General features: G+C 41.6%; 1 protein-coding gene across 1 annotated transcript in view; it reads left to right on the top strand.

The window, feature by feature from the left end:
- The window catches only part of FHIP2A (FHF complex subunit HOOK interacting protein 2A), a 246,797-nt gene that overhangs the window by 57,904 nt on the left and 162,804 nt on the right, over positions 1 to 26,089 (top strand). Inside the window, exons 3-7 of the mRNA XM_085603279.1 lie at positions 6,749 to 6,918; positions 12,399 to 12,503; positions 16,205 to 16,327; positions 16,551 to 16,820; positions 17,857 to 18,053. Of these exons, the coding sequence (XP_085459405.1) occupies positions 6,749 to 6,918; positions 12,399 to 12,503; positions 16,205 to 16,327; positions 16,551 to 16,820; positions 17,857 to 18,053 (865 nt within the window). The remainder of the gene's footprint in view (positions 1 to 6,748; positions 6,919 to 12,398; positions 12,504 to 16,204; positions 16,328 to 16,550; positions 16,821 to 17,856; positions 18,054 to 26,089) is intronic.

Raw genomic sequence — 26,089 nt, 5'->3', positions numbered from 1 at the left:
TTATACACGAGTAGTACACTCTTTGCCGGTATGTGTCCATGGATAACTATAAGTGATGTCGCGCTACTATTATCTGTAGAATTGTATTTAACTGACATTTTTATTTAGATGTCTCGGTATTATTATATATGTATTTTTTTATTTGTTTTAATGACCTGGGACGTTTTTATATTTTTTTAACTATTTTATAAAACTGGACACACGGTATGGCATGGTATACTATTATGTTGTTTGATTTATACTACTCGATATGAACAATATAGATTCACAACCCAATATTAATTAATATTTATGTTGGGATGAACAATTGATTACTGGCTTTTCATCTTAGCCATTAACATCTCCACCTCCCTCCCTCTTGGCTTCTGCTTGCAAGACTTCCACTTAAAAGCAAGTTTACCCTCACCAATTGAAATATTAAAATTGACTCCTCTTCTACGCCCCAGCAGCCTGCAGTCATAGCGTTAGATAGCAATGCACTTAACCCTTGTCTTTATCCCACTGCATATTTGCTCTTATCCGTGGCCGACATAACGGCCTGTCCTCCGGGGATTTTAAATGTGTGTAACCAAGCAGCACGATTTCGCTGAAAAACACTCCAGACACAAGCTTAAATGTGCAGCAATTGGGAAATGCCAAGTGGCCATAAGTAACCCCCTAGAGGTGCCTGGGCAGAGTGCCATTATGGTTGTTGATGTGCTTGTAGCTCCTGCATTGTCAGTGAACATGTGATGCAAATTAATGTTTCCCTCCTTGCACTGTCCATGTGGAATTCTATTTACAGGCAGGGCTTCCAGGAATATTTTGTACCTGATGGCTGTAGTGAAGGAGTGATTGTTGGTTCAGGGAGCCACATCAGTCAACGGTTGTTTGTTAGCCTATGCTTTATTCTGCGCAGACTAGCAAGAACGGATTTTGGGAGTTCTATATACGAGAGGCGTACGTAGTCATTTAAACCATTGAGATTTCCCTAGTGAATTGAACTCGTACTCATTTAGTGTCGCAATTAAAGCATTTTAGGGCATAAATGTGCATACATTTGGGTTTTTTAGTTCTAAATTCTATTTGCAGGTATACAGTAATACCATGGTGTTACCTGCCTTTTGTTCCATTCTCACCAGCCTCCTGCTGCTAGTAATAGTAAATAAAAAAAGAAAATGGCAACTGTGCAGTAATGGCTTTAGGACCTATTTGCGCAGGTCTCTAAATCTTATCGATTTTCAACAGTAGTATCCAGCAGTCTTGTTATTACTGTGTTTTGCATTAGTTGCAAGTACAGCAGCACAATAACATTTAATTAGTTTACAGTAACCGCACACATTACTTAGTTGCGATAGCCACTGTGTAGTTATGTTTGAGTAACACTTTCCATCGAAAAGGTATTGTTTGATTTGCCTGTAACGTTTAACCCGGTGGATGGATTTGCACAAAACGTGTTAGTATGTGAAATCAGTCAGCTAATTTTACAGCTTGCCAATTCTTGTATAAATCAGTCCATCGGAAAAATGAGAGCAGGTGTTAAAAAATGCGTGATTTTCCATTTTAGCTTAAATTGGAAATTTTGCTCTGTCTACAGCCGGACAGCCCCAACAACTCGACAGATTTATAGCAAACTTGGCATGAAAGTAGAACTTTGTTGTTGTTTTTTTTTGGGGGGTTGCCTAGTAGTTTTTGAGATCTTAGTGCAGAGCGGGTTTTAAATGTTTTCAATTTTGTCTATTTTTTCCTTTTAGACTCGCAAGTCAATCTTCCAGTCACATTTTCAAATGTTAAGATTTTTTTTTTGTTTAAATCTGTTTATTGGGTCTTTTACATTTCCTGTTACAAGTTGTTATTGCATCATAAACCTAGTACATCATACATTTACGGGTGTTGAATTATTTTCTATCGTGTCTCAACATACTTTAACATGTTACATGATATATCGTTGGGAGTAACTCCCGCGGGTGTGAGTTGATTGGTGTTTCTCCCTCACCTTTACCCCCTCTCCCTCACCTTTACCCCCACATGTTATCATATGTAGGATGCGTGGCTGTATTCCCTGACAGTTTAATTTGATTTCGGAAATGCCCAAATGGAGAAAGCAAAACTGAACTGTGGAAGGGTAACTAGGTGATAGGGGGGAATGGGAGCTGTCGGATTATGCTTCTTGACAAGCAGTGATGTATCTGGCTGCGATTCAGCTGTACTGTGCCATTGCGTGAATTGGGGGGGCTGGAGGGGGGGGGGGGGGGAGAAAGTAGGGCCACACCCAAGGCTGCGTGGAGATGTGCCTGACACGTCCTGGATAGGACATAGATGGTGTGTGTCTCGTTGCTATACCGGGGAGGCTGGTGCTTGCCTTATGGAAGTGAGGCTGGAGCGTGAGATTGGGCCTGTGAGGTCTCAGGTGTTGCCTCTGTTGTCGTTTCCTGTGTAAATTGGAATAGCAGCTGTGCTCATTCCATTGAAATGGGGTGTTTGCGTATGCCTTTCACTTCCTGTTCTCTCAGTGCCTCTTTTTCTGCTGCGCCCCATTTTTTCATAGCGCCCACCCATGCCTCTTCTGGGGGACCTGTTGGGGCTCTCCAATACATAGCTATTCCCCTTTTTGCCAGGAGAAGCGTCGGGGATGCAAAACGCCATTGTAATTTTTCAGTTTTCTTTTTGCTGTAAACTCCCAGGGCGCATGTTTCCCATGTGGATATGTTCGGGAGATTTACAATCGCTTGGAGTGTCTGCTGTACCTTCTCCCAGAACTGTCTGATGGTGGGGCAGTCCCAAAACATGTGTTTAAAATTCGCTTCCTGGGTCTGGCAGCGGGGGCAAGTGAATTGTGTGTCAGGGTAAAATCGGTGTAACCGCTGGGGTGTTAAATATGCTCGGTGCAGTACATTGAATTGTATGTTTTGGAAACGCGCATTCCTAGAAACTGTTTTGGGGTATTCCAGTACTTCTTCCCATTCTTTATCTTGGAATACCCATCCCACCTCGTCCTCCCAAGTTTGCCGCAGCGTGTCTAGGGGGGCATTATTCAGCTCTCAGATCGCTTTGTAGTGCCAGGTAACCAGGTGCCTGCCTGCACCCATTCGAAGAATCGTGTGTAAGGCTGGATATGTCGGGGGCTCCCCCTCTCGTAAATTCCAATAATGTCGGCCACTTTCTAAGAGTTGCCTATGTGTCAGGAATTGCCCTGGTGGAATTTCATAGAGTTCCGCCAGTTGGGCATATGTCTGTAACTGTCCTTCCTCAAAATGAGATTCGACTTCGATCACATCGTGGTCCGTCCGAATTCATGGGGCTCCTGCAGTATAGTATTTGTCCTTTCGGGGAAATCCCACTAGTGGGAGCAGTGGGGAATATAAGGGTTTTCCTATTGATATACGTGTATTCGTAGCATACATTTACGTGCTAGGGACAAGTGCAGAGGGAATGTGCGTGATGGCTTGGAACCCGGCATCAACCGTCTTCGGATAGCTGGAAGGGGCACCCGACCCTCATTGGCAACTGTTTCTCCTATGTGCCGTTTCACTGTCCAATGAGATAGCCATTGGCGTTGCACCGCGAGGAAGTATGCCTCGAAGGATGGAGCCCCCAAACCCCCCCCCCCCCTCTCCCCCCAAGTCATAGGTAATTGCAGTGTGGTTAAGGCTATCCTGTGTCGTCCATCTTCCCAAATCAATGTTGTCAGTAGTGTATCTAGTTCCCTGAAGAAGGAACGCGGTGGTATGACCGGGAGGTTCACAAAATGTTACAGCAGCCTAGGCAAAATAATCATTTTATCGATGGCCACGTGCCCGATGGGAGCCAAGGGCAGTGTCTTCCAGAAGCCTACAGCCACTCGCAATCCCACTAATGTCTTTCTGTGATTTCCCTCATCTAGGTCTGCAGGAGCATGGTACAGCCGCACTCCCAGGTAGCAAGGGGCCTCGGCACTCCATGTGATTGTCTGTGTTCTAACTGTGCTGTTTAAAGGCACCAGAAGGGGGCTAAGCGGGAAGATCGTGGACTTGTCCCAATTGACTTTGAGACCGGATATCGCTTTGAATTCCTGCAGCGTTGACCATATGGGGGTGAGGTCACTGGTAACGTCAAGGACGTAGATCAGAAGATCATCTGCGTATAGCGATACTCAGTGCACCGTGTCAGCAATTGGAATTCCCCATGCTTCTTCCTCCCGTCTTAACCGTATTTCTAAGGGCTCCACCGCCAGAGCAAACAGGAGGGGGGAAAGGGGACACCCCTGTCTGGTACCCCTCTCCACCGGAAATGGGGCAGAAATAAGTTTACCCATTCTGACCCTGGAGGTGAGGCCTCTATAGAGAAGTTGTGTATACGCCAGTAGAGTTGGGCCTATATTTACCTTCCGAAGGACTGTGAACAAGTATGGCCATAGTAATGTATCGAAGGCCTTTTCAAGGTCTAAGATTAGGCATGCTGCCCGCGGAAAATGGTCTCTCGCCCTATCTTGACTGTGGAACAGTCTGCCTCAATTCTGCAAGGTGTTGTGTCTTGGGACAAACCCTCATTGGTCTGGGTGCACCAACGCTGGGAGAATTTGACTGTAGCTATCTGCCAGTATCTTACCCAGTATTTTGCAGTCCACATTCAATAGCGTGTTTGGTCTATAGGAAGCAGGAAGTGTCGGGTCCCTATGCGGTTTCGGGAATGTCACTGATCGATTCGCGGAGCGAGCGCGGGAGTCCGCCTCTTGGTCAGCGCATCCTCAAACATGGCTGCCATCTGGGACGTTAACTGAGCCTCAAAAGTGCTATAATATTCTAGTGGGAAACCATCCATTCCTGGTGCTTTGTTACGCGCTAGTGATCTGATCGCGCGCGTTACGTCTGTTGGCTTGATTCTCGTTTCTAGCTCCTATTTATCTGCGGGTGGGGCACCGGGCATAGTTGAAGGTCTAGGAATTGAGTCAGCTCCTGGCGCATTACTGGTGTCTGGGATCTACAAATCTCAGAGTAATAATCTTGGAATATATGTAGTGTATCTATCTGAGAGTATTTTCAAATGTTAAGATGATGTGTTTAGCTGGATTTGGGATGAGAGTTGTATTTTCTGACTTTTTTAAACTCGCGAGTTGAAGTGATAGAAATCGGTGCTATATTTGGTGCTCAAGTCAGAGGTGACTCACCAGCGTCAATTTTGGGTGCTGGATTTGAAGGCTATTTTGTTCCTGACTTGGAAGTCTTCTCAGAGTTGCAAGTTTCAGGCAATGGGGGGCAAAAAATACAAACGAGGAAAACCAAACACTAAAATAAGTGTCTGCCTTTGCTTGGAAGGCAGGAGGTAGGGCCTGTGGCTATCCCCTGGTGAAGCAGCACCTTGGCAAGGTACAGTGGCTTAACCCCACTGCGCTCGCCCAAAGGCTGTACTCCGAGTGGGTTGGGCGCACTCAAAAGCCATGAACAAAACAAATGTTACCAAAGGCACAGATACAAACAAAAACAGTTAACTGAAGAACAACATGGCGGTCAGTTGTGAGTTATGTTATATGTTGTGTGTGTTCCTAAATATAATATCTAATGTGGTGGTGATGAATGGTTTTGCTCCCTGAATCTCACTTTGACACAGCCTAATGAACCGAGAGATGGATGCTAGGTGATCACTCACCCTGCTTTACCTGTACTGGGGAAAGCTTTCAATTGGGCTCCACCATCTCTACCAGATAAGTTTTCAGTCTCTGTAGCGAATGTTTTACGTGATTTGTAGGGATGGCAAATTGACTGAATAAACTCCCTTTTGAGTTGGAAAAAGTCTTGCCCAGTTAAACACCCTACAAGGCTTCACATGGTGGGATCTCATCGGCCTCTTTCAACTGTGGACGTGATTTCCAACTCTTGTTTACTTTCCTTCACCTGTTAAAACAACTTTGCTCTACATAAATCTAATTTATTTTGGTTTGTTTATTTGCGCAATTTAGTCACACCATCCTCGCATATACACATCCATAGTCATTATATCCCAAGACTCTTTCTCTTCCATGCACGCATTATGTGCAGTCAAACTATTTGCAGAGGACTGGAAAGATGCCCTCGTATGCCTGCCTGTGATGGCCTTATCAGCCAAGTCTACCTTATTCATTTTTAGTATTTCCACAAAGTTTATTTCATAATGTTCCATGTGTACAAAATGGTAAGGGAACCCTTTCCAATATGACAGAGGGCCCACCGTACCACAGCTGTCTTTCGTTTTGTCATCTTGTAATGTCCTACTGTTAAAGCCATCTGTTAAGAGTTATTTGAGTATTGTCGAGTATCCTGGATTTTCCAGTCAGCACACTCCCAGTTTCAACCTTTCCAATATCTTTAATGACATTAATGGCAATCATTACACAAAGACACTACCACACTGTGGCATAATAATAGTCCAAAGAGACATCGCCCATCTTTATAGGGGCACCAGTGCCCCCTCACTGCATATGTCGATATAGGGTATGAATAATCGTGCGTTACTTAAACGACCATTATGTGAGGCAAATGGCTGCCCCAGAGTACACAGTAAAATCTTGAATTACTTAGATCATTTTACTTGAACTAACACTGTAGTCTAAAAGATGGTATCTTAGACATCGATTTTATAGTAGAGGTCACGCTTTCGTGAACCTCCTGAAATGAATACTTAACTCTCTGATGATAAATGCATTTATAAAAGATGGAGCCAGCACTTTTCAAAGACTGCTGAGGTGTTTGACTAATGAGGTGTGTGGTGTACATGCTCCTTTCTTCTGTTAAGGGTGTTTTCTCGTCACTCCTAGATGATAAGGCTCCAGTGACCGACACGAACATCCCCTCCCATCTGGAACAGATGCTCGATATTCTGGTGCAAGAAGAAAATGAGCGGGAGTCGGGGGAGACTGGGCCCTGCATGGAGTACTTGCTGCATCACAAGATCCTCGAGACGCTCTACACGCTCGGCAAAGCAGATGTAAGTTGGGAGCTCCCAGGGAAGGACAGATGTGTGCCTGGTTCTGTGTGCATGGGTCTATGGCTGCATATCTGTGCAGCGGTTATGGTTTACAAGAAGCCTCATTTGTCTTAATGCACAATATGTTATGTCAAGGTAACCTGGGTGTCGTCCTTTGGCAATTGCTTGCCTGCACTGAATAAAGTCTTGTTCGCCTGGAGAATGGGCCAGCTGGCTACAATTTACCGCATCCAAGCCAGAAGACCTCCTGTTTATTACTGCACATAGCAATGTGTAATACTAAAAACGATTTGAGAAAATCCTAATTTTCATTGCAAAAAAGTTTTGAAAAATTGTAAATCGCAATTCGAAACTGTCTTTTTTTTGTATCAGAAATGCGCACTTTGCCTGAAATATCATCCAGTGTAAAAAACAAAAAAACACATTTACTTGATGCTTTAGATCTGTAACTTCCCCCTTTTTGTTTTTTTTGCAGTTCTTTTTATATAGCGCAAACTCGACCCAAAGGTATTGGGGCGCTTTACATGAGCACTAGTTTACATTACACAAGGACACATTCATTTTTTGTGGGGTTGGGGAGATTAAGGGATTTGCCCAGAATCACAGGATGTTAAGCCTGCTGGGACTCGAACCTAGTGACGCAATTCTAAAGTCTGTATCTCTGGCTGTTAAGCCACACCAGCTCCCCAATCTTCTCTTATAAGAATCCAAAAACAGTATTTGGTACATTTGAGGCTATATTTATTGTAACTGTTATACGTTGATCTCCCCAATAAATACTTTTGACGATTGCGTTGAACCAGAATGCGTTGATTTAAGCTGGTTTATGGGCAGGCACCAATCATTTTTCTTAACACTGTCGGTTTCACTGTTTCAAGGTGACCTTCAAGTATTTCCACAGTTGAGTACCTCAATATTTGTAGCAAAAAATGAGGTCCCTACATACTAATTAATCGCTGTTCCTAATCCATAGTGTACAGATTGCACACCGACTGGATTGCAGCAAGGATGCAAATTGCGATGCGACTTGTTTATAAAGAAGTTGTATCTGAAATCGGCCATTTACAGAGAGCTACTAAATGACCTTCCTAATGAATATGAATCACGCATATTGGGATTGGAACCCCCCCAGTGATTGGTTTCCCATGCAGTAACGGTGATCCACAAGGGACAGCAGAATTTCTTCCTTACTTTCTTATTCCCACATGCTAATTTTTTTTTTTTTTTTTAATGCAGTCCGTGTCAGGCTGCTTAAAACAAAAAACACATTTACAATGCAATTCATCTCGCATTTACGAGAGTTTTAGCTAGTGACAGTGTAATAGCTTAAACTCTTGCAAATGCATGACCTATTCCATTGCAAATTTTTTTTTGTTTACTAGCCCCCAAGCGGCCCTTTCACATTTGTGGAGGCCACGCCCCTTTCTTTAGATAAGCTGCATCTAAAGGGGCGTGGCCGACATTAAAGTAAAATAGCGGCATGGGACTCTTTGACAAAAAAAGCATGTGTTTGTCAAGTTGACAATTAGATATATATATTTTTTTTTAAGTGCGCATGCGCGCTTTCACTTTATTGGTAGCACCACACCATTCTTTAGACAGGGCTTGTCTAAAGAAAGGGGTGCGGCCTCCATGAATGTGAAAGCAACGCATGGGCGCTTTTACAGAAAAAAGTAAAATATAAAAAAATAATTGTAAGTGCGGCCTCTTTACTTAAAGCAGACCGTGCTGCTGAAATAAATAAAGAAAGAAATGGTGCCTCTATAGTTAAAGTGGACTGCCATTAGTAAGTAAAATGAAAGCGGGCGGCGTGCTTGGACCTACTGGCTGGAATAGGGGCAAATTATTAAACAAAATAGCGCTCACAGCCAAGATAAAGCAGACTGTGCAACAAGACAAGTAAAAAGTTCCAGTCGTTATGGGAGGTAACAAATGCAGACAAGGCGGTATCAAGGAGGGACTAACCAGCCTAATAACGACTCGGAAGCCAGTGTTTACGAAGGTCAGTGACGCAAGCCAATTCAAAATATGGGTGAAGACTGGGTGGGACTTTAAAGCCATACTCCAATACTGCATGCCTCGCAGCAGCGCATGCACTGCCTAGGCTCGACCGAAAAAAAGCGTAACGTTTGGGAAGGAAAAGGTTGGAGCTGAATTGATCCTCTGTTCCACTGTCTTTTAAATCTTCCCCGTCCCCCTCCCCTGCAACCTCTGCCCCACAGTCTACCCGACAGAATTCACAAAGGGGATGCAGTCCGTCAGGGAGAGATTTTGTTTCGCATTTACAAATTCTATAACGCCCAGATTCAGATGTATATATCTGATCAGTACTTTGTGGCAGCAGTAGCATACACAAACTATAGATGCACAGCATTGCGATTCATAATTATGAGAGGATGGACCTTCCTTGCCACCTCGTAAATGTGACTTGGCTTGAGTAGCAGAACCCTTTTTAGGTCTCGCCTGACCCAGCGCATGCGCTGGTCTGGCGAGACTTATTGAGAGGGCTCCAAAAAGTGCTACCAGGCCAGCATAGAGCTACAGTGCATGTGCGCGGGGGTGCGCACCGCGGTTACTTTCACGGCCCGCTTTGATGTTTGATCGTGATCAAAGCAAATAGGTCTCGCTTTTGGGACCTTACAAGTATTTAGTTTTGCAACTGTTGCATAGCTAAACACTTATACGGTCCCAAAGGCGAGACCTATTGGCTATGCCAATGCTTGTTCAACTTCCAAGAGCTTTTGCAAAAGGGTTTTAGTTCATTTGAAAACACACTGTTGTGATCACAAATCCGTGATTTCGAGAATTGCAGTTTGCGACAAATAATGTGTTTTATGCATTAAGCACCTGGAGTCTAGTGAGATATGTTAATTGCATCACCTGAACACTCCCATAGTTTCTATAGTTGTCTTTACAGAATCAACTTCATTTCAACTGTACTAGTGTTTCTTCCTGTGAAAATGCTAGCTTTGCCATTGATTGAGTAAAAGAGGAATTGAGTTTTGCCGTTGCAATATATTCTTCCTGGGGCATCTTATTTTCCTTGGTAGTGCAGATAGAAATCTGTCCCTCTAGATAAAACATTGAAGCGTCCATTAGATGTGAACCTCCCTGTGCATTTTATCTTCACAGTTAGTGCGGGGAATGACTTAAGGTGTTCAGTTTAAATATGAGAATACATTTGCAAATTCAAAAAGACTAAACATTGATATTGAATGTAGTAAGCTTCCCACAAAATGCCACGCCAATAGGAAAAACTTTACGAAGAACGAAAATTTAAATATTCAGCGTGTATGTTTAGTGTAGAAACGTGGTTAATGTATGCAGACTGCGGTTTACATCCGCATACAGAGATGAGTTTCCTGATCTCTCCGCATATGGTAATTTATAGTCCTAGGTTTTTATGTACCAAATTATCGGTTTCTGTGAATTGTAGTCTCTTTGCTTTTTGTGACCTAGTTAGAGAAACATGCCCAATGATAATTTGTAAAAGGAAAGCTGAGGATTGAACACGTATTGTTTGGTGTTTATAGAACGATCTGGCAACCATGAATGTGACCTGTTTAAATGCTGAGAGTTGCTGAATTGCAATGCTTCTAGTGCATTATTATATCAGACTGGTCAAGGACGGTATAGGAATGGAGAGCGCACCTCTGTTGCATGTAGATATTCATTCCAAAGAAATTATTTCATTTTCATGAGGACTGAAGTCTTCCAGCATCTAATTGAAGGGATTTATTTCTAAGACTAGTCCGAGAACTGAAAGAGTCCACGCTCTGTCCATTTAAGCCATATGGGTGTTCCCTGACTTTTTGTATGGAACTCAATGCAGCTCTGTGTATGTTTGAGTATGTGTGAGCCTTATGGTCTGTGCATATGTGAGTGGCTGCATGTCTAACGATCCCTTTGCATAAGTGTATGACTGTCTCTGTAATGACCCTTTTTGGTCCATCTGCCTTTGTGTACTTGTCATGTGTCCATGTGTGAATGTAGATCTGTTTGTGTGTGCACTTTGGTATCTTTGGGTGTGTTCTGAGTGTGCATGGTTATGTGTAGGTGTGTGCTCGTCCATGTGTTTGCATATGTCATGTCTATCAGTGTGTGCATCTCTCTGTGGCTCTGTACAAAAGGCAAGACCAATTCCTTTATCCCTCTTTGTATACTGTAAGTATCAGATGTTTTCTTTATCTTTCTAGTTTTAGGACAATCGAAAGGCCTGTGTTCCTTTCTGGTTGTAGTTCTCTCAGTTTTTTTTCATAAACTGTGCCTAGAGATGAGACCGCCCAGTAAGTGCAGCATCCAATTGTTTTACGTCGTTCACCAAAGGATAAACACACATTATCTGATAAAAGCAAAATGACATGCAGCATACAGGTGGATAGGGGAGATTAGCAGTTGTTGGTTCCTTATGGTTTCAAATACTCCTAAGTAGGCCATTCTATGACTTGAATGGTTATGTGTTGTTATCTTTACCATCTTAATCCCTATCATAATAGCAATAGCCACCCATCTTCGATGTGATCTTTTATTGGGGTTACTGTTTGATTAGATTCTATTTCCACGGGCACCCTTGCAGTGAACTTCTAGTTTCTGATGAAAAATATGCTTAGTTAAAACCATTAGGTAAACTAGTGTTAGCCCAGAACACTGATAGTGCAGTAAAATGCATTTAAACGTGTTCAGTTGGAGATTTCTCTATTACCCATAGTTTGCACCCCCACCCTCCTTCAACTGCTCCATCCCTAGAAACCATTCTGTGAGGCTGACATGTGAGGGGCCACTTTAGTGAAGTGAGAGGTAGTGAACTGAGGTAGATTGTAATAGATAGCCAGTTTGGGGTACTATCCGACAAGTAGCCAGCCAGAGAAGCTGATGCTTAGAGAACCAGTCTCCGGTGCCAGTAGTTATGGAGCCAGTCTGGGATATTGAAGTATAATGATGCAACAGGCAAGGACATCTGGTCATGGATTTTAAAAGGTAGGGAGCCAGTTTGGGTTGCCTACTGGTAGCAAGGCAGATGAGGGTGTTGATTAATGAGGTGCTTCTCTCAGATGCTACAGGTTAGGGAGATAGTCTCAGATGCTGTCAGGTTGGGAGCTGGTACTGAATGCTGCTTAGTAGGGAGTAGGTCAGCAGTGCTTCTGAGCAGGAAGCCGGTTTGTTGTGCTGCTGAGCAAGGAGCCGTTCTTCGGTCACAAGAGCCTGTGTGGGAGAGTGCCCAATAGGGAGCCAAGCTCTAGGGTGCCACTTGGTAGGGAGTCAGTCAGGTTGTTGCTGGTTAAAGAGACTATGTAGGGCACTAGCAGGTTGGGAGCAAGTCGGGGAGTCTGCCGGGAATGGAGCCTGCAGTGTAGGGGCCTGTCTGTTATGCTACGAGGTTGGCAGCTGGACTGGTATGAAGCTGGTTTGTGAGCTGGTCTGAAGTGCCGCAAGAGAGGGTGCCAGTCTGTTAATTCTTCTTTTTTTTGTTTTTTTTGCAGTGTCCACCCGGAATGAAGCAGCAGGTATTGGTTTTCTATACAAAACTCTTAGGACGGATCCGACAGCCGCTTCTTCCTCACATTAATGTACACCGACCTGTTCAGGTATACCAATTTTGTTTATCCTTGTATATGAAATATTTATTAAAATAGAAATTAACATACTTATCTGATTATCACACCTTTGGTTCCTTGCTTAAGACAGAAAAGATTTTCTAGTCAATAGTAACATATAGCCCACAACTGTGCCCAGATCTTTGGCAAACGAAAGTTAAGTTTGGCTTTATGGTACTGTTACGTATTTGCTCATCCAACCTCACAGAGCACTTAATTCGTCTTCAGCAGTGTTTTTTGTTACTCTCGTGCTTGATGTAAGGTGTTGGGTGTCTTGGTCGGGTTGCTGATATGCTCAACAGGTCCTCCCTGCATGGGCATAAAAGGGCCACCAATCCTTACAGTGCTACACATCTAAAGTAAGCATCCTTGTGTTCTCCATTCTAGAAAGGCACAGAGGGAAGGCAATGCTGACCCAGTTGAGATTCTCATCTGTTGTCTAATCTACCACAGGCATAATTCTCTGTGAGCCATTTAACTTTCGTAACCTGTGGATTTGGACCTTTTCCCACTGTACTTGCAGGAACAGAGGTGTCAACCCCCTTTGAGTGCTACCCCAATCTTTTGGTTAAAACCAATCCTCGCGAGGATTCAGCTTTTTAGCACAGCCTAAAATGTTAACTAATTTTGTTTTCTCTAGGATAGTCTTCCATCAAACATGCTGCTATCGATCTGTGTCCTGCTGCTAAACTCCAATCCACAGCCCTAGAATCCTTGTCTGTGGCTGCTGGACTTGGGTACAAATCTGGTCACAATTGTAGAAATTGGTTGGAGCTAGAGATATTAGAATATGTGATCTTCGATCCATTAGATGGAGAAGGTCTGTCCAGGTCTTGGTTAAGGAGACTGTGCCATGACATTCTTAAAGCTCATGATGGTTTTGAGAAGTTAGAAATCTGGACGACCATAGACATTTGTTTCCTGAATGGTAATGCTCAATTCCAGTACATAAACATAACATCTAAACTTAAATGCTTATGAGTGAAGTGTAAAGTTGCATGTTTTTTAGAATGTTTTCCTTACTAAACGTTCCAGTCCTATCATGGCAACACAAAGTTCTGACTAGTTGATTGTTGTTCATGTTTATTGAACTGCTTTAAAGTCTTTTGATCTTAACAATGATTTGCTCTTTTCAATAAACCACATGCATCTTTTATTTAGTCCACAGTTAAGGTATTCATTGCGTAAAGTTGACCTGATAGGTCTGCATGTATAGGTTTTTGTTGCTTATGTATTGCAGGTACCTTGCTGTGCACGCTCCTTTCATCTAGTCTTGTGCTTAAAAAATTGCAATTCGTATTTCTTATAAGACCGAGCATCTGTTTTGAGGTGAAAAACACAATTCATGCAGTCCTTAATTTGTAAAACAACTAATGCTGGGGCCCAACGTTTTGCTCAGAAGCCCATGGCTGGTGCTATTGGATTTCAGCGTCCAGAATTCCAAAGCCTTGGCAGTCATGAATCCACCTCATTCCTCGTTAATCCACCACCCAACACTCCCTGCTTTTTATCTAACTGATGCAGGTTTCTGCTTTAATCCTCTGTCATGGTTTTTCTGTCTTTCCCTTGCTCATTCTTTCCCCATTGTGTCTTTTTCTGAGACAACGTCTGATGGGATAAAATAAGTGCAGATCCCCAAAACTAAGTGCTGGTGTGCCACACCTGCAACCATTGGCTCAAAGTAAGCACTGTAAGCCGCAGAACACAGACCTCCCCTCATATTGTTGTTTTTCCATAGTCAGGCTAGATCATGCTTCAGGGGATCCAATACCATTGCAACTGAAAGATTTTGGCACAGAACAACTCTGAGAAAAGAAAGGACCGAGCATTGAACAGAAAATAAACACAGCCAGCAGTGCCACTTCTTTTGAGTCAAAGATCCAGAATCAGGCCATATGAGCTTGAGAATGAGAATGAGAAGGAGCTGGAGAATACTCATTTTATGTAGTGTTCCTCTCGCAACAGCAAATTCACATGGTCGGACCAAAGCTAGACCTGTTACTTCTGTTTATAAAGGTACCACAAGACCAGCTACTCTGCGTGTAATGCTTTTTGCTCACAGAAAAGTGTCAGACCCTGTCGGGCAGCAGGCGAGTGCAAAATTCAGAATTGCTGTGCCAAAAGTTTACTAAATCCTTGTCTGGTAGTGCAGGATATTGAGGAGGGCTGGCTGGCACAGCAAAAGAACAAAGTGAGTGGGATCCTATTTTTGTCTCACCTGTAGACTTTAACTCTGGATAATCTGACTCTCCAGGGTCACCATGGCAGCCCGTACATATAACAAACCTCACCTTGATTCTTTGAGGGCAAAACAGAGGGCCTTGCACAGCACCTCTGGCCTCAAAGGAGGTAACACCACACACTGAGCTTTTTCAGTCTCTAAGAAGCAAAACTATACACCACTCTTAGACGATAACAGTATTCACTGCCATATTCAGTACATTCAAAACCTGATGACAATTGTTTTGTAGACCCACCTCACGGGACGATGCAAAACACGATTATGGGGCAGGTGACACTGTGAACCCTATTCACAAATGTCATCCATACTAGATGGTACTTCTACTTACCTTGCAAACCTTGTAATCGGACTCGCCATCACAAGGTTCTGCATCGTAGTATCTTACTTTATGGTCATAAACATTAGAATTATTCCCTGCTGTGGGTATGGAACCCAGAACACTTCATATAAATATGCTATTTGTATTTCAACAGTTGGGGTGAAAACATGTTGCGAGGTACACGTCAGTAGATAACAGACAATTTTTTAAAAAGGCAGTTTTTTTTTTCCTGAAGAATCATTCTTCAAAAGTACATTGCTGCATCTAAACTACAACCTGCTGCCTACTTATGTAATATTGAGGGAACTCGCAGCCTGACAGGATTACCCTCGCCATCCCACCTTCACAGGATCAAAAACTAACACCTCCAACTCTTGCTTGAGGAGGTGCAGGCATGTCTACAAATAGGGGCTACATGAAATGGTGCCAATGCATTAACTGAAACCTAAATGAAATAAGTTTGCCTGCCATTCCATCCCACTTCATAGTGATTGTTTCATTTTGTCTCACCCTTTAAAAATTTGTGTAAGTAGTAAGTTGTGTTATCACTGCTACTGTTACAATAGGAATCCTCGCCAACAGCATATAATGTTTTTGTTTTTGTTTCGGCCAAATCTGTTTTACACGGTGAGAACCTGTGTTGATGGGTAGGGGGCACAGAACATGATTTAACATAAGCAAAGAAGGTATCTAAAATCAGATATAGAATAACAGAACACTACATGTGACCACCAATTAAAATGCTGAACTGTACAAACTTTATCTTCAACTTTAACAACGGGGTTGTCCTCTGGAGCAGTTTTTTAATTCTACAGTAGGTAACCTTATTTTGGCAGAGTGAGAAACAGATCAATGAGGGGGATAATTAATGAAGCTGAAGAGGCTGATCGACATTCATTGCGTAGCTTCAAAGATTCCTATATTTGATATGAACTACTAAACTAGTGGGATGCATTACTTGCTGACTAATCCAGAGGTGTAACAGCCAAGAAGGCATTGGTTTTTTAAAATCTCACATGTGCCATTCATGGAGACTTGTCTAGTTACTTGACTGTCTGTTGCTTAGAAGTAACATTAATTTTCTATTTAATCTAGGTACATAAAAATCATTTTCTCCATTTTCATTCACAGAAACTCATCAGGCTTTGTGGGGAAGTTCTAGCGACACCAACAGAAAATGAGGAGATTCAGTTTCTCTGTATAGTCTGTTCCAAGCTGAAGCAGGATCCATACTTAGTTAACTTCTTCCTCGAGGTGGGTGATTGGTATTTCCCTCTATATTGCTTCATTTTCAGATAGTTGATATCCATACAAATTAAATTGTGTACATCCTTATGTAATGTATATTATGGCAAACTTGTCTAGCATCCTTTGCAAAGTAAGTACAGGGATATTTGCAATGGCTCCCTGAGGTTTTTGTAAATGTTTGTGTATAACTTACTGTACACATCTCACTACCCCATGCTTCTTTTCTTAGAACAAGTTAAAACTACCGGCATTCAGAGGACCTTCAGGAGATGACCTAAAAGACCAGAACTGCCTGACGGACACGGGGCAGTCTCTGAAGTCCGAAGCATCAAGCAGTGGAGCTTGGGCAGGGCATGAGGTGAAAGAAAACGACCTTGGAGACAAGGTTGATGAACTTTCAACATGTCTTAACAACACTGATGTCTCCGACACTGCGAGCAGTCATCCAAACCAAGACTACAACCTTGTGAACTCCTTACTCAATCTCACAAGGAGCCCGGTCAGTTCCATTTGATATTTATTGTTCGTCAGAAATAAGTTGTTTCAGTTTGCAGCCTAGACCAGTCTTAGTACATTTCCATGCTGGTGCTCAGTCAAGTGGGATGAGGAAGTGCGATTGGCACAAGCAGGTCAGCATGATCAAGCACAAGTAGGTTGTCTTGCTGATCCTAACTGTACTTACCACCCCGCAAGGACAGTTTGGCACAGATAATCTGGACTTCGGTAAAGACATATCCCTCAAGTGCTCTTTTGCATATGGATTAGTAGTGAATCTGTCAACATTGAATTGCTCCTGTACCCCAGATTATGAGAGCTGAGCTAGTGCTTGCAAGCAGTGGTGTGCAATAGCCCTGGACAGTTGAAGCTTAGAGATAATATAGATCATTATAGATGCATAGTAGCTGAACTTTGGGATGGATCTCAATATAGAATGGCATTAAGAAAAATACTATGCCCGGACAGCTACAGTGCTTTTAAGAACATCTTCCTGGGGGCCGGTGGATATAAAACCAGCATGTTTGGAGGGGGGGTGGGGGAGTTGAAGTCTCACATCCGTGAATTTAAAAAAATGTGAAGTAATTTGACCTCCCCTACGTGTGCATGACTGGGCAAAGGTGTACAAAGGAATGTGATGTATTGGTTAACGCACCTTGTACAGATTATTTGATGTGTGGGCACGGGACTGATTTCAAAACTGTACATTCCATATTGTAATATTTTAGAGATGTATTGGACAGGACTAAGGTGCATCAACAGTGTTTCATATATTTTACTAAAAATGTGCCATGTACATGCATATCATTTCACTGCCACAAGGCTGTATAATGTACTGCAGTCAATAACCAAATGATGCCTTTTGTTGTAGCTTTACATAGTCTCATAAAGTACTGATAATATTTACCTGTAAAACTACAGCAGCAAATTGTTTATCTAATATTTTATCATATATGATTCGATTAGTTGAATGCAGTTTCACCATCGTTCTCTCATTGGTGTAATTCAGTATGTATTTCTGTCTTCTTTACTCCTTCCAGGATGGTCGTATTGCTGTAAAGGCTTGTGAAGGTCTCATGCTGTTAGTTAGTCTGCCGGAGCCTGCAGCAGCCAGATGCCTAATGCAGAGCACTAGCTTGTGTGAGTTGCTGACCGACAGACTTGCTTCTCTCTACAAAGCCCTGCCTTCATCAGTTGATCCTCTGGACATTGAGACTGTGGAGGCCATCAATTGGGGGTAGGGAAACGATCTATATTCATATAAAATGTAAAAGCTTTTAAAGTTCATGCTTCCATGCGATGCTTCTTCCTTCAGCATACTCATCTTAAGGCATTGCCAAAATCGAAAACTTTTTTTTATCCATGAATTTTCCTTTGTCGGTGAATGGTGTATCTGTGGGGCCATTTGCAAGTCTGTCACACTGAAAAAACACATATACGGTCCATAAAGGCACCACCAATTGTGGTGATCTCAGTTTGATTTTTCTTCAGTACAGAAGCTGCAATGCACAACTCACTTTTTTTTTTGTTTTTGCTAATCCAGAAACAATTTACAAAAGACCAAATCAGGTTGTGGGCACTATATTTGTGCTGTTAATTGTTGATAGCACAATATAACATTTTTAGACTTCAAGTCCTGCTCAGACAGCATAAGACAAAGGTCAGTTTCTAATTTTCATATGATGTGTATGTGGTGTTGGGTTGAAAGTGGCATCTTGTAAGCTGTGTGGAAAGCAAGAGATAGTCCATAGAATTCACGCTCAGACGCTACCTTTTCTGGAAAATTGTAATCCAAAACAGCTTGCACTCTCCATTTACTTCCTCCTTTCCTGAGTTAACTCTGATCAGATTGAGGTTTTCAAACCTCATGATGTAAATCTATGAACTGCTCCAAAACAAGGAGCAACTGCGCCTCCCTGCAGTGCTGTTATTATCATGGTGCTAGCGCGCCAACCCAGTCCGTATGTCTACAGCAAACCCGTTCTCGGCCTCTCTTTTACTAAATCACTGACTTTGGCCAGTAGCAAGTGAAGCTGCATATCCCTGTCTACAAATGTGCTAAGAGGATAATAACTGAGGCAGTGAGTATGGCACTAACAATTGTATTGTATTGTATTGTAATTGCATTTATATAGCGCTTACTATCCCTGACGAGGCATCGAAGCACTTTTCCGGCAAGTAGCACTCTACTCCGGAACCCATAAAGTATTAGTGGTGAATTAGTATAGTGAAAATTTTAAAGTAATTTGAGTGGTGGAAATGTTAGTCAGCTATTTGGATAGAAAAGGATAGTCGAGGGATAGAAGAGGGAAAAAGGTTTACATTTATGTACCTCTTGCAACCACTGATGGGGGGGGTTGAAGTGTTTTTTTGGTTTTATTTCGGGTGAGTAGCACGCTACTCTGGAACCCGTACAGTGTTAGTGGTAAATTACTATAGTGAAATATGAAAGTAATTTGAGTGGTGGATATGTTAGTTAGTTATTTGGATTTAGAAGGATAGGCAAAGGGTAGAAGAGGTAAAAAGGTTTGCATTTGTATAGCGTTTGCTACCCCATATGAGGTGTTGAAGTGCTTTTTCGGTGAGTAGCACGCTACTCCGGAACCCATAAAGGATTAGTGGTGAATTAGTAAAGAGAAATATGAAATTAATTTGAGTAGTGGACATGTTAGTCTGTTATTTTTTTTTAGCTCATAGCAGTAGGAGGAGGCTTGGCATGAGTGAAAGGGGGATGAGTAAAGGGAGGTGGAGGGGGGTAAGAGTCAGGGGGAGGGTTTAGAAATGCTTGTTTTGGGGGATCGGGATAGTAAAAAGAGGTATTTGATGATGCAAGGAGGGGTGGAGTAGGGAAGAGTCTCGAAAGGGTTATTTTGGGGATCATATAGTGGTATGGGATGAATGAGAGAGTGGAGGTAAAGGATATATTGATAGAAGTATAGGGTGAGAAATAGGCTACTGCATTGGAAAGAGTGTAGAAAGAGGTTTGAGAGAGTCAGATTTGAGCTGGAGAATATATTGACAGCGGTATAGGGTGAAAATATGGTAGTGCATTGTATATGTTGAGTTAGAAGAAAAGAAAGTAATAAGTAAAAGTAATAAAGATATAGATCCATAAGTACATGGAGGGTAAATAGATCCATAAAGGAAGATAGTGTATGTAGATTAAAGATGCATTAAATAAACTCTGGCTTTCAAGTGTTGTACTTAAAATTAGTTTTATTTATTTGTGTATACATATATATTTGTTTTGTAGATCAATAGTGAAACAATTGTAGATAAATATTTAAGATAAAAAGATTGTTATTTATGCAGTCACTTATATACATGTTAAAACATAGAATAATATAACTATCAGTGATATATACATTTATTAAGCTGAACCAATAAATACCTCTATATAATTTTTTTAGCCATGGGTATTCTACACGTTTATACAAAGCAATGCACATGTATAGGTAAATATCAATAGTACAAATAAGTGCTTATATACAGAGTGATATGCTGTATATATATCTGTTTGCGTATGGTGGTTATGTGGGGGAAGAGCCAATTCTTGAGTAGTTTTCTAAAGATAAGATGGTTATCTGTGGATCTTATGTTGGGGGTAAAGCGTTCCATAGTTTGGCTGCTTGAACAGAGAATGATGTGCCACCCATTGTTTTTTTTCTTGTATCTTGGGATTTTGAGGCGAGGTGCCACTCTAGAGCAGAGGTTCCTTTGTTGAATGTGTTTGGTGATTTTATTCCTGATGAAGAGCGGTCCCGTTTCATGTATCACTTTGTGAGTGAATCAAAAGAGGAGAGAGGGACCCCAAAGACAAAGGAGAGGGGTACCAAATATGACCTTAGTCAAAAAACAGAGCCTCCTTGTCGTCAATATTTAACAGTCAATACATCACATTCAACGTACCTTTCACACTGCAAGGGTGAGAGTGGACAGCACAGATGTAGTCACAATGATTAAGAGAAAAAATAGTTACGTCAAGACAATTTATTATCAATTTCATACATAAAAACTTAAAACACAATACTATATATTGTCGTATGGCTATTTAGGAAGCGGTGACAGTATTAGTATATCAATACACATTAAAAATAATCATTAACAATGACTATACAAAAAATACATCAAAAAATGTGAGGTTAGGGACACAGTAAAAAGGACAAAAATAGTCCTATTGACAGAGGAAAGTCACCAAATCTAAAACTTATTGAATGTGACCCTAATCAGTATTATTTCCTATTCAATATGTCACAAAGATTTATAATCAGAGACTTTGTGTGGTTTCCTCATACAAGAGCATCGACGCGTTTCGGTGGGCTATTAGTTCTCGGCCAACACCTTCATCAGGAAAGTTTAAAATAAAGTCCCAATAGCAATTACAATAAAATCAACGATCTGAAAAAAACAACATAACATAATTTTAGTTACTTATCGAATCTAATTTTTCTCTCAAAACATAGACACATATATGACTGTCCAACAGATCATCCCCGGAACCGCACCACACAAGCGAACAGCCAGACAAATCTCTTTATGCTCCACTACATAGTGCGTCATAGTATTTTCATATACTTTGTTGTTTGCACATGGTATACATGTGAGCGCTACCATATCACGTGGTTTTCACACAATGATTTAAATATACGTGGAAACCCAACTTAGTAATGCTCTAGATATGCCATCTTATTGGTTTTTAGGCCCTGTGAAATCACTGAATAGTGATCCTTACATGAGCATCTTATTAATTACGTGTCTGTTTACTAGACTTTTACATCAACACCACTCCTTATATTCCTTTTCAAATTCAAAAGTTTTTTTGCATTCATAGTGGACCAACTACCTTGTTTATATAAGAAGCTGTATCCATACATCTGCCGCCACTGATTATTTCTGTCTTTTTCTGCGGCAAAAAGGTTGTTCACGGTGGATTTATAGGCACCTAGTAAGTAAAGACATAACAACCTCCAATATTCCGTTTTAAACACCAAGCATATCACAACGAAAGATTGGTCCCATTTAAAAATTACCTGGGATGTATCTGCAGTGAGTCTAAAAAGACTTCATTGCACAGAAGTTTTCGATATAGGTAGTATCCATATATCTCCCACGCAAAAGTATTGGCACCTATTCAATGAAAATGAGTGCCAAATTGCATTAGTCCATTGTCATATTTATTTTTGGTGATCATTCTCTATTTTATTTAGGTCTTACAGGGTTCATGTGAAAAATTGTTTTTACACAATCTCTAATTTGTAAACTTTAGAGAGATTGCATGTTTATAGGCTATTCAAAGCTTTAAACAATCCCACATGATTTTTTCACGAATAATTCTATTATTCCCCCCAGCTAAATCTAACAACCGCAGTCGTTTCACGACTTATGTGTTTGTTACTGCATACAGAATCATATTGATGATATTTCACATAGATTAGCAGCTATCGTTAACAGGGACCGCGGAAATAACTCAGCGTAATTCATTTACCTTCGGTTGCTTTCTTTTATGTAGTCCCTGCTTCACCATTCAATGTGGGTCAGAATTATATTCAGGCCAACTTTCGGTGCACAATAAAAGCACTACAGAGAAAACAACTATGTATTAGTATGAATCGGACTACGTTAAAGCGATTCAAATTGTAGCCCTTACGAAGAGTTGCAACTAAGGCTCCCTCTCGTCATCGCTTACCTCCGTTAGCCTGTCACAGTGCATTAAAGCCAGGGTTCGGTGCAAAATAAAAGCACTGCGAAGAAAAGAACTATATTTTAATATAAATCGAGCTGTGTATAAGCGATTCAGATTATAACCCTAACGAGAAGTTACAGCTAAGGCCACCTCGCGTCTGAGCTTACCTCCGTTTTTCCGTTACGGTGCATGTAGATCAGCCCTCTGTGCCGGTACAGCTGAACTTTATTTGAACTTGGGAGGTATATATACGGTATGACTATTAGTGGAAACAGGTGGAGGTAAGGACACTACTTCCGGGGCATTACAGACATATTGGCCTAGCTGTTTCAAACTCCGTAAATGTCGCCGCCATCTTGGAGTTGTCAAGGAACGGTCGGTGCCCTATTTGTTAAACGGATAGTGTCTTTACCAGAACCGGATAGAGAACGTTATCAACTTACAGTCGCCATCATTCTATATTGCGAATATGTGCTCTTTTCTAATCTTTATTGGCATTCTTTTAATAACATAAGCTAGAACCAATAGATTGCTATAATATCGTTCAAACGCAACCAACGAGTACATGACAATTAATAAGGTTGCTCCCACTATGATCCATCGTGTCTATTCAACAGTTCTAGGATCATACCAGAAGGAAAGAGATGTCCCTAAAAATTATTTTGATAATGCCAGATCTTCCAGATAGGGAACATGAGCCCTACAAGATGGCCGCAACCATATACAGTATATTTAATACTGGAGGCAGACCTATCCACTCGAAGCAAACCTCGCCTAAGAATTCAATTCGATTGGCTTAATAATGAATTAAAAATGTGCCATCTGGCCGATGTTATTAACTCTTAGAGGAAATTGGGGCATCACCTATATGCATACTAATGCAAACAGCAATTTCAAGATCAGCCATTACTCTTGCACCTATATCCCTAAACAACAAGGGAAATTAGATCAACAGTCTTACTTCAAAACTATTCTATTTTTATCTTATCTTGTCGTCAGCAAGTGTTCCCATTCCTCTCTGCAATTTAATCCTTTATGTGCGGTGTTTAGATGGGAAATATACCATTGTTCACGTGCCTTTCGTTTGTTGGTGATGTTGCCACCTCTCCTATCAATTTTAATTTTTTCCAGGATGAACCACATGAAATCGTTTTCTCCGTGTCCATACTCTAGAAAATGTGGCACCAAAGGCGCAGTTAGTTTTTTAGTTCTTATTGCTGATCTGTGCTCTTGTAACCTAACCCGTAATTCTCTGCCTGTCTCTCCCACATATCCAAGCACACAGGGGCACTGGAGGAAGTAGATCACATTTTTGCTCCTACAGTTATTAAGGGTGTTGGCTCTGATTGTATATCCATTATGCTTCAGTTCTTTTGATTGCAAGCACTGGGGGCAGATGTTACAGGTTCCACATCTGTAATTACCACATGCTCGATCATTCATCATGGTTTGCTGACTATCTGATCGATCTTCACGATAGGTGTGCACCAAAATGTCGCGCAGATTATTGTTTTTCTTAAAAGCAAACAATGGTTTGTCTAATTTGACCTCTTCCTCATAGTTTAAAATATGCCAGTTTCTATTGACAATATTTTTAATTTGGTTGCTCATGTTGCAAAATTTGCTCACAAAAACCACTTTGCTAGGTAATGCTTTGCTTGCTGCAGATTTGTGAACCAGGGCATCACGATCATAGAACCTAGCGCGTTTTAGAGAGTGGGTCAGGAGTTTTTTTGGGTACCCTCTATCCTTAAATTTGCGCTTAAGGTCATCCGCATGTTTGTAGAAATCTTGTAAGTCCGAACAGTTCCTCCGAAGGCGGAGAAACTGGCTAAAAGGGATACTATCCCTCTGAGATTTCGGGTGAAAACTTGAGAAATGAAGGAGAGTGTTCTTGGCCATGGGCTTGGTGAACAACTCAACTCCTAGAACTCCACTGACATCTTTGATTGTAATGTCCAAAAAATCAATCTTAGTTCTGCTAAAGTGGAACGTAAATCTTAAGTTTGGATCTCCCAGATTTAACCATTCGAGAAATGTTTCCAAATCCTCTGTGGAGCCTTCCCATATGAAGAAAATGTCATCAATGTAGCGGTACCAGCCCGCTACATTTTCAAAAAATGGGGCCATCTCATTGTATATATGCCTGATTTCGAATTGGCCAACATACAGGCAGGCCAGACTAGGAGCACAGGTGGCCCCCATGCTGGTCCCTTTAAGTTGTTTAAAATACTCGTCTTTAAACAGAAAGATGTTATTTTTCAAGATCAGGTTTACACAGTTAACAATAAACTCAGCATTGGCTCCACCTAGGTCTCGATCAGTCAAAACCTCTCGAATGACATTTACTGTATCATGCTGTGGGATGTTAGTGTAAAGAGACTCAATGTCCAGGGTAACTAGACATTGAGTCTCCCCACAGAAAGGCTTCCCTTCAACAAGAGAGATCATGTGAGCGGAGTCCCTCACATAAGAGCGCAGCCCACAGACAATGGGGCGCAAAAAATGATCAACATATTTGCTGATGGGTTCCAAAAGAGATCCAATACTGCTCACTATTGGTCTCATCGGGGGATCCGTACAGTTCTTATGGATCTTTGGTAGACCATAAATGGCAGGGGTCCTAGGTTCCGGATTATTGAGGAATTTAAACTCATCTTCACAGATCCATGATTTCTCTTTTGCTTCTAAGAGCAGGGCTAGGCATTCTCTAGATATGGTGGCTAACTGCCTCTCATTTGTTCGTACATAGTGTTCCTTGATGTTAAGCATTTCTAGCATCCTGTGTTCATAGTCCAGGGTGTTAAAAACCACCACCCCACCTCCCTTATCGGCAGGTTTGATGGTGAGATTTCTGTCTGTTTTAAGGGAATTAAGAGCCTGTCTTTCTGCTCTATTGATGTTATTGTGTCCCCTGAATTTGTTTGATTTGTTCAGAATTTTATGAATATCACTCTCAACAGCTTTCTCAAAGATTTCAACATTTTTGCCAATCATGGCCAGACTGGGAGTAAATTGAGATTTAGGTTTAAAGCCCGAGTTGTTGATGCGTTCAAGAGTGTCTCTATTTTCAAAAAATCTTCTTAATCTCACTTTCCTAAAGAAGGCACGCAAATCCTTTTCTAGCTGGAATTTATCTATTGGAGCTGATGGGACAAAACTAAAGCCCTTACTTAGAATACTAATTTCTATTTCATTAAGGGATTTATTAGATAGATTAATTACTGGTGCTCTGTCTGTCGCCAATATCGTTGGCTCCTGGTGCGCATATATTCCTGTTGTTGAGGAGGACCCCTGTTCATCTGGCCTCTCCCCGGATTCCCATTGTAACGTGGTCCTCTCCTCGGGCGCGAGTCTAAAAAAGGCACATAATCCCTATTATTGCCCCTGTTCACAGGTTCATCTATTGGTATGCTGTCATCTTCACTGCTTGAGCCAGACGTGTTAGAAAAGGTGACCTGTTTTCTACCACCTCTGCTATATACTTGTCTATTTGGTGGTTTCTCCCAGGTCATATCATTTCTCTGTTGGAAATAGTTCTCCCTGAGGTATGGGTAAATTTTTTCCTGAGAGAACCTATCCATGTCTTT

Source organism: Triturus cristatus, chromosome 1_2 (assembly GCF_964204655.1).
Source record: "Triturus cristatus chromosome 1_2, aTriCri1.1, whole genome shotgun sequence".
Lineage (NCBI taxonomy): Eukaryota > Metazoa > Chordata > Amphibia > Caudata > Salamandridae > Triturus > Triturus cristatus.
The sequence above is the reverse complement of the archived record's forward strand: the minus strand, read 5'-3'. Positions and strand labels throughout refer to the sequence as shown.